The 9,949-nt window shown below is 35.2% G+C and overlaps 1 protein-coding gene across 1 annotated transcript; it reads right to left on the reverse strand.

Annotated features, from left to right (window-relative positions):
* Nucleotides 1-592: 592 nt before the first annotated feature.
* LOC110031351 (zinc finger protein 11-like) lies at nucleotides 593-1,009 on the reverse strand. The gene has a single exon (XM_020734516.1). It carries the CDS (start codon nucleotides 1,007-1,009, stop codon nucleotides 593-595), a length of 417 nt encoding a protein of 138 aa, XP_020590175.1.
* Between the last annotated feature and the right edge of the window lie 8,940 nt (nucleotides 1,010-9,949).

Raw genomic sequence — 9,949 nt, forward strand, 5'->3', positions numbered from 1 at the left:
TAGCAAAGCTGTATGTACCTACGAATAATGCGGGGCCCTAACTGCTATTTTGACTAAACAAAAATATAATGAAACATAATTATTTTAAATCACACGTTCGATTATAATGGATAGCAATATTATCAGTCACATTTTCTTGAGGTTAGCAACATTTATTTCTAATTAGTCTAGCTGATGATTATATATGATACATATATTAATCGTAAATTCTTATAAAAAAGAAGCTACATAATCATCTTTTCTCATGAATATACTTTCTTTTAGCCGTGCTATCAATAACCACTGTTTCATAAAAAGTGATTAAAAATAAAAAATGTAATTAAGCAATATCATAATCATACTTAATTTCAAAAAAAAAAAAAAAGACAGCTAATGTTATATTTCATCAAATTTTTCTAAGAAAATAATTATATATTTCATTCTCTGAAATATATCTGAAAATTAGTGGTGCACCAAAACTTCATAATTACAATTGTTGTAATTAACATCTAAGCAGCCATCTTTATTCATTAAAATTATAATTATACTAACAATACAATGATCGATGGCAATCTATAATTTCTTTTCTGTAACTTACGAACTACTCTGAAACTCACGTGTTCTTCCGCGGCTCCGGTCCCAGTCGGAGCTCAAGGTCCAACTCCATCGCCGCCACCTGCGGCCTCTCCACGTCTTCATGAAGGAGAATAGATGGCTGAAGGCTTGTCTTGTCATCTTCAGGAAGCTGAATCAATGGATGTCGAGCAACAAAGCTGCTTGCAGAATTGGAGGAACATAAGTGAGCAGTAGGGATTCCATAAGACACCCAAAAGCCAACTTGAGAATGACTTGAAGGTTCCAGCTTCATTTTAGCTCTATCTTTCCGATGGATGTTCATATGGCCGCCAAGCGCTTGAGCGTTGGAGAAGCCTCTTTTGCAGAAGTTGCACTCGTATGACCGGATATGGCTGCCTTGCTTCTCCATCTGACCTCCATTCTCTTGCTCGCCGGAGCTCATTTTGGGTTCCATATTGGATTAATGAAAGATTGGTTTTTTATTGTAGAAGAGGAGATCATGCATGGAGTGGGAGGAGAGGAAGCAAAGGAGAGGTGGAGGCTGACTAATTAGGGTTGTTGACTAGAACACTAACAAAAAGCAATAGAGGAGGATTAGATAGAAAATGTTGGTTTTGTTACGAAAGTATGAAGTAAATAATTAATTATTTTGTTTTGTTTGAACTTCAAAAAGCTGTTTTTTTTGTGTGGTAGTTTAGAAAATTGAGGAAAAACATTTGCTTATCATTGGGTAAGAAAATTTTGTATTTTTTTAAAATAAAAAAAACTTGCTTTTCATTATATTTTGTTTAATTTATTTTTATTTATGCCTAAGAATTCTATTTAACTTCTAATATTATATTACCTACCACTTAATGTCATCTACCTAACTTATACAAGTTTGATATATATAACAACTAAGTATTACATAATGATATGTTTATATAGCGTTGATTGGATCTCTCTTTCTTTTCTTTCCATTATTTAGGTCAAAGAGAAGAATTGCGGGGAGATCGAAGTCTGGTAGCGTGAACTTCAAAAATCCGTGCCTTAGCCTCACTAGAAAGATGAATAAATGAAAGTTTTACATGAGCGGTTATGGATCAAATTTTTATAGGATAATTTATTAATGGGGCAGCACATAAGACAATGCCATAAATTTTGCCTTTATTTTTTGAGGACTTTTAGCATATGGGGTTTAAGGTTTTTAAAGGCACAACCACAAGGTTCTATTAGGAGGCAATTAAGAGAGAGAGATAGAGAGAGAGAGTGTGCGTGTGTGTGTGTGAGGTAGCAATAGTAGACCAGCCGAAAAGGACTCTTTTATTCATAATATGGACCCCTATTTATAGGTCTAGATCCCAACATGACATAAATACACAACCCCTTGATCATTAACCTTTCATTTTGTTAATTTACAAGATTATTTGTATATAATAAAGCCCGAGACCCATTTAATTGATAAAAATCACCGATAGTCTGATATATCTTGGTTCGACCAATTCATGGCTCGAAGGAGTGCTCCCCATTTATCGTTTCGTAGGTTGATGGCTGTCTTGAGCGACTTTCATTTGTCTTCTTCTATTGATCGCTTAGGTGTGATATTTCTGTCGCCTTTTATCTGAAAACAATCGTCAATTGCTTCGTTTGATCGGTCATACTTCCTTCTTGGATCACCTATCTATTTTGAGATTCTTGTGGACACATGCCTTTAAATGTGACAAACTACTTAATCAAAAGGCTCTGATAAAAAACTTTATGTTTATGGAGTTGATTAGCCAGAACATATAGACCTACGGTTTGAGCCACTTTCTTACTGACACTTTATGCCAAAAAAATACCGACTATTTCAAGCCAACTGATCAATCATGCTCCTCATTTCGAAGCCACCATCAACCTCAATGACTAGGGTTGTAAACGAGCCGAACACGAGCGATTCATGCTCAGCTGGTGTTCGGCTCGTTTATATTTCGAGCTCAAAAAGTGTGTTCGTGTTCGGCTCGTTTGCTTAGCGAGGCCAAACAAGAGTCGTTCACGAACAAAGAGTCGTTTTGACAACCGTAATCAAGTAGCCATGAGATGTTAAGGATTGGTGCAAGATTTAAACATTCATTTGAATCTAATTTAATAATTTTTATTCTATTGTTTTCATTAATACTTTTAATTGATTATAAATCTTTGTAACCTTTTGGTCAATTAAATTTTTTAAAAATACTACTCATCAAATATATATATATATATAATATATATAATATATATAAACTTTTTTAGTAGTATTTCGAGCCAAAACGAGCCGAACACGAACGAACACATCTTAGTTCGTGTTCGGCTTGTTAACGTTCGGCTCGTTAACTTATTGAACGAAACTAACAAGTCAAACACGAGCTTCTTAACGAGCCGAACACGAGCTGTTCGCGAACAACGAGCCATTTTGACAGTCCTACCACCGACAAGGTATTTGAGAGCCAATTCTTATGCTCAATGGTCTTCCGGGTAGAGCATGCTGCCATCATCGAAGTCGCACTTGTCGCTCTCTGCAAACCATGGGCCATCCCATGCCCTTGCAACTTGCATCCTGATAATCAACTGACCGCCTCACCAACCAACCACCTCAACCTACCGGTCAAACACCTCCACCCCGGACGACTACTCTAAGTTCACTAGCCGACCACCCAAAAACTTTTAGCTAGCCACATAAAGCCTTCCAGCCGACCACCTGTGATCGATAGACCACCTGAAGTCTTTTGTCCAATCACCTATTTGTCGGCCACTTAAAGTTTTTCAACTGGTTGTCTATTGGTTGACCACCTAAATCCCTCTAGTCGGTTTCCATTTGATCAGTCACCTAGACTCCTCACCAACCTGCCACTCAAGTTTTTCGATTGAACACTTCAAATTCATTCAGCCGACCACCTCCCAACAGTCAACAAGTCACTTCAATTTTTCAACTGGAAGTCCTCACAGGAGGCCACTCCAATTTCCCAGTCGACTGCCTAACTAGCTAGCGACCTCATTGAATGGGTATAACCGCACAAGAACTAAGAAAGTCCCCACTCCCCTTGCCAACCAAGAGTTCCTCCACTTGCCACCAGTTCTAGGTATAACCACACAAGAACTAAGAAACTCCCCATTCCCCTTGCCAACCAAGAGCTCCTCCACTTGCCACCAGTTCTATGGTCATTTCAATTGGAAAATTTCAAGCATATTTTATAATTCTTTCTGATTCCATGTGTTATCATCTAGTTCCATGCAATTTTTTGCTTAAGAAATAGTTACTTTAAATGTCAAGCTTTTTTAGTCAGTCAAACAGGTCTAATATGTTATGTACACAATGAAGACTATTGTTCCTGAGATGGATTTCATTTGTGGAAATGATCATTCGTGCCTTGCTTAGCAATTAAATGTAGATTCCTCATTCCACCACGAAAGGGTCAATATTCTACAAATTCATCATCAAACACTAGAACCTTTTGTGAGATCGCTAGGACAAGTTTAAAGATGCTATCAAAAGCATTCAATTTAATTGCTTGTATGTCTTTCATATTGTCTTACATACGGCACTTTGCACGTCGGTTTGATCGACCACCAAGGCTAGATTGAATAGTCACATTGGGTTTGATTGGCCACCAAAGTCCGATCAATCAAATCACTTCAGTTAAATCAAAACCCGTGCCTAAGCATAGCAAATATCGACCACTTCAAGACCACCGATCATTTTAAGAGAATAAGATGAAGTTAACTCTACTACTCTAGAGTAGCTGGAAAAATGTATACAGTGGCAACAATTTGAAACTTAATATGTTAGCCATTAAAAAGGTCATCACAGTATATGCTAGCAAAGGAAATATGGCTACACTTACGGAAAAAAACTTTTTATTGGCCTGAAAGGGTGATATGAGAAATAATTTTGGAATGATGGAGCTTGGGCTATAAAAAAAAAAGCATTTAGCAAAGATTTTAACCTTAGCAATTATTTACAGTGGCTTGACACTGCAGAAATAATGACTATTTCCGACGACCAAAATTCATCGATAATCAACAGAATTCCCATCGGTTGTTATATTTCCGACGACAAAGCGTTTGTTTAAGAAGCGTAGCTAAAATGCATGTCGGTAATTTTTATATCGAAGGCGGTTCCGACACATTAAATTATTAACACATATATGCCAACATTTTATCATTACTTTTTGGTTAATTAGGAAAGCACGTTCAACTTCAACTGTCGATTTATATTATTTTAGTTTATTGAATATACTTTTGTCGGAAATTAGCGACCGTTAAAACGTCGGAAAAGTATCGCAGCCACTGCTTTTTTGACACATGTATTAGTTCTATTTGTTGTCGATAATGCGTCGGTTTCTTAATTGACTATTTAAACCTCCATAAAAGTGTCGCGACCAACATTTTTAATAGCACATGTGTTCGGTCGGAATAGTGTCAACATGATTGTAATGGTCGATTTTAACCATGGTAGAAGACAACAACTTTAACGTGTTGTTTGGTTGTATACTGAATTTACATTACATGGGAATTATTAAATCATATAAATCTGATCTTCATTTTCACCAGAATGAACTCTCGGGCGATGAAAGCAAGAAAATCTTAAATATGCCTCACAATCGGATTTACTATATCATGATTTACATTCTAAAATACATGGAACATAGGAAAAAACATCATAACACAAAAAATTTCGATTTAACGAAACATGGGATATAATTTTGACTTTTTTGATGTTTAGTTGAATTTAAGCTAAATTCATAACTAAGGGCCCGTTTGGGGCAGCTTATTTGGTGCAGTGGCATTTTTAAAACGCACCTGATATATTTGGGTAAACTGCGTTTTGACAGCTTATGTGTATTCAAAACGCAGAAAACAACACTTTCACATCACACCTATCTAGGTGCGGTGGGAGCTTATTGGCAATGGTCTAGCTTTTCCAAAAAAAATAAAAATTTGTAATAGCCACCACGCCTAGCTTATCAGCAGATTATTTTTAATCAGCTTTTAAATAATGCTACCAAACACCACCTAACTGTAATAATTCAGCAAAAACATTTGCGACTTAGGAACACATTTTTAATTGCATAATGACTACTAAGAAATCAATAATTAAACGTAATGAAAGGAGATAAATCTTTATTCTTCAAAGTAAAGAATATATAGATATAGGCAAGTAAACGTTTTTTTACTTCTTTAATGAGTCCAAATTCAGGTTTTCATATTTTGGTTATATATATATATATATATATATATATAACCATATTTGCTTGCCTATTAAGTTTAATGATATGACTTAGCCTGCACTCGATCTCTTTTGTCGCACATGCAACCTGCGCTATATTAAAGTGCAGATTACACTGACTGTTGATTAGTCTTTGTAGAAAGTTAACGCTAGTTAATGTAGTTAACTCTTAGAGAATAATTAATTTTGTGAAATGGAGGCATTGCCCGACTCATAAAGTGATGACTGATGACAACGACTTTGGAAAAAGGGTTCAAGACGGATTAGAAGAGTTAAAAGAGCTCACGTCAGTTCCATCTTTAATTATTTTTCTTAACTTATTGTGAAGTGGGAGCATATTTAATTGGGCTATCCTTTACTGGCTTGTCTGTGCTTTTAGTAGGATCATTCATGAATTAAATTAGTCGTTTTGAGGTAGCATTTACTTGCCATTTTGTGCTTTTCTTGTCTCAGTCACATGTTATCACAGTAGTTTTTGATTGGGGTGGAAAATATATAATCCTTTACGTAATGACAGAATTTTAATGTTTGATACGGTGACCCCCAAGTGTCCGCCTTAATGTTGGAGAACCCTTTTTCACACATGGATAGTCTGCGATAGTCCAAAGATCCGTAAAACGCCATCCGCAAAAAGCTGAGCGTAATGACGGATTTGAGCGATCTTGGGCTTATCGAGATGCTCAACTCGACTATAAGCTCACCAGATTTAGCATATGTTTGACCGTTTAACGATATATATATATATATATATATATATATATATATATACATTTGATTAGTAGTATTTTGCGCCAAAACATATATATATACAATTGATTAGTAGTATTTTGAGCCAAAACGAGTCAAATACGGGCGAAGAAATATTTGTTCGTGTTGTTCTTATTCGACTTGTTAACTTAGAAAATGAGCAGAACACGAGTTGTTCGGAAACAAAGAGCCGTTTTGACAGCCCTAAATCTTAGAGTCTAAATATTGCGATATTGCTAATTTAATAATAATTAAAAAGATATTTCTTATAATAATTGTGAGTACTTTCCTAAAGAAGCACATGCCATAAGAAGAGGAAAGCCGATATATTTTATTAATGATGATCATCTACAGAAATAATTAATCTTAATTAGTGTTTACTACCATATTATTTATTTAATTGTCGTGCATTTGCCTCTTGAAGCGTGGCTTATTGAATTTGCTAAATGCGCCTTTTATATGCTGATGTTATAAACAAGAATAATCACATGTAGTATTTTTTGGGAAAAGATTGAGGCTCATTTGAAATTATTTTTACTTTTTAATTTATTTTTTGGGCTTTTTAAAATAAATCAATTAGTAATATAAATTCTTAAATAAAATAATTACATATCTATTTTTTATTGATTTTATCTATTTTTTAAGAAATAAATTCAAAGATAATCTCAAACATTGCTTAAACTGTACACTTTTTTTAATTTTTTTTTAATACTTTGTGATGACTGTTAAGGTGGAGCAGTGTAGCCAATAGACAATGGGCTTCATCCAGCCCAAGCTAATGTTGGACAACGGGCCAACAAAATGTCAAATGATTTCTAGCCCGGATAACTTGGTGCTTTATTGTTTTTGGTCTAATCCGAAGTAGGCACATGTTGATTATTTTAGATATAATTAGGATCAGACATAAATATTGGTTAAAAGCTTGCTAATTTATGAAATATAAATCATTTATAAAATGGTTCATGTGGCATATTAAAGTAGTTTACACAAATACTTAATTTCGATGGTAGATTTGACAAAGAATTCCTTATCTTTCTTCTATACATACATGGGATATTTGACAAATAACTCATTGTAGAAATTCTTATAGGCTTATACTCTTAATACTTGTGTGAAGAGCTTGCATTGCCCATTACAAATAACCAAATAAGGCCTTACATAGGAAATGTTTGGTTTAAGGCCTTGCATACACATTGCATGTAAGTTGTCCTCTTGTAGTGGTCTCATTTATGGCAACCCTCTTTGTTGTTGTTGGTTGGTCCTCTCACATATCAAATTAGTAATCCAATTGCCCTATCTCCATATGTCTAATTGCTGCTAGCACTAGCCTTATTTGGTTGCTTTGGGTAGGTCATATCACCTGCATGTAGTGCCCCAATCTACACTAATCATTCAAAATTTGCCTAGACTTAATTTATAATGACCATATAGGTTTACCATTGTTCTATTAAGCTTGACAACCTATCAAGTAACTATTTTAGATGTTGATATACTATGGCACTGACATACATCTACATTTTATGAAGTTACAATAGAATTTCTATATGATGTTTACTTTGAAACAAAATTCATTCTAATTCTTTATGATTCTCTGGCTATAAGATTATAACCACCCTTAGAGTATGTAATGCAGCTACTTTAAAATTTCTCTTGCCAACAAATGTTTTTGCTCATATCTCATTGACAAAGCCTTTTGGTTCTTATCCACTTGTATCAAAGACAACCTTTTCATTTTTAACCTCTATTTTAATGTCTAGAAATTTTTAAAAGGTTCTACTTGCCATTATGGTATAATTTATTACTTCTACATTTTTTTCTTTTGAGAAATTTTATACATCTATAATAGACATAGTGATGTCTTCAATATGTAGTAAATATTATGGCAACAAGCATAAGAAAATTTATATTAAAGAATGATTTGTAATCTTTAATATGGTTTCTATCATGAAAGTCGTTTGATATGATGTTTTTGGATAGTCAACTGAATAGATTGATAGTCAAAGTCTATAATTTTTTGAAGGGATATAAAGTTATTCATATTTATTTTATTGGAAAGGGGGAGGGGGCAATATGTGTTATAGAGAGAGAGACATGGGAAGGGGAAAAACACTTTTGTAGGAAATGAGAAACACACTTACATTTGTTTCTAGGAAATAATTGTTTAGTGAACGAGTTGCGACTCAAAACATAACCTTAATGGTAGAAGTTATATATAAATAATTCTGCGAAGACCCGATTGAGAGATCTTAGGCCATTTTTAAATATTTATGCATGTATGTTATTCTTACTTATTCTCATCAAAAAAGTGAATTCACTACTAATGAATAGATTTGATACGCCATCAACAAATTTCCACACCTGACATAAATCTCGAGGCATGAAGCAAATCTCGAGGTAAATTTTTTAGCAAGAAATGTTCGAATTCAATTTGAACAAAATTATTGTCAAACTGAGCGGCTCGATGAGACTAATAAAAACGCCACCAACATTGGTCCAATCCAAGTCAAATCAAACCTAGATCAAGCAGTTAGACTGCTTTTGGAAGCATTCTAGGCATGATTAAAGAGTCAAACAAATTCTGAATATGACATGCTTATAGTTGAATAAAATATCTTGGCAAGACAAATCTAACGAGCTTAAGATCACTCAATTCCAAGATCATTAAGGCGCAAAAATGTCCAACAAATGCATCTAAGTCAAGTGGATCTCTCTGGACTATCCGATCATGGGTGGTTCAGGTTTTTCCTTTATTTGCAGCCTGAACTCAATAAATAGAGCCCTATTAGTCTCATTAAAGGGTACCTAGCTAGACCTTGGTCAATAGGAAGATCGTATCTTGCAGAAGAGGGAGATGCTGCATAACAACCTACACCAGAACTCTAGTCAACTTAGGTTGTCATCGCCTTCAGGTTCCATCGCCTCCAGCCACTACTACTATTATCATTCACCGACGTCCTCCGTCAATCTTTTGTACCTGGAACTGCCAATCACTGTCTCCTACGAAGAGCAAAACAACTCTGTCTGCCTTCGCCTCCAATCAACTCTGGCTATTGTCCCTTCCAGCCCACTCTAGTCGTCGCCATCTCTAGTACCTACGACCACCGTAGCCTTCGACTAACTCGGTCGCCGTAGTCACTTGCAGCCTATGCCACCTCCATTCACCTCCACCGACACCATTGACTATCATCGATCGCCACCCGTTCTTTGCAGTGACGTCATTTGTGAAGTTATATTATGCATTGCAAAATCACGACATACATTGCAAAGTAACAACAGCCCACACTTACAGTGCAACAATACCTCCAAAAGACGATGAAACAATACGCTCCAAAGATGGTTACTTTCTTCATACTCTTAAAGCTCCATCCATGCAACTTTAGACTCTGTCCTCTGTGACTTAAAAATATTAACATAGCTCACCAT

This window comes from Phalaenopsis equestris, unplaced genomic scaffold, assembly GCF_001263595.1.
Source record: "Phalaenopsis equestris unplaced genomic scaffold, ASM126359v1 Scaffold000803, whole genome shotgun sequence".
NCBI lineage: Eukaryota > Viridiplantae > Streptophyta > Magnoliopsida > Asparagales > Orchidaceae > Phalaenopsis > Phalaenopsis equestris.

Excerpts from the sequence above, each read along its gene's own strand:
- LOC110031351 (XM_020734516.1), bottom strand. The coding sequence starts at position 1,009 with ATGGAACCCAAAATGAGCTCCGGCGAGCAAGAGAATGGAGGTCAGATG.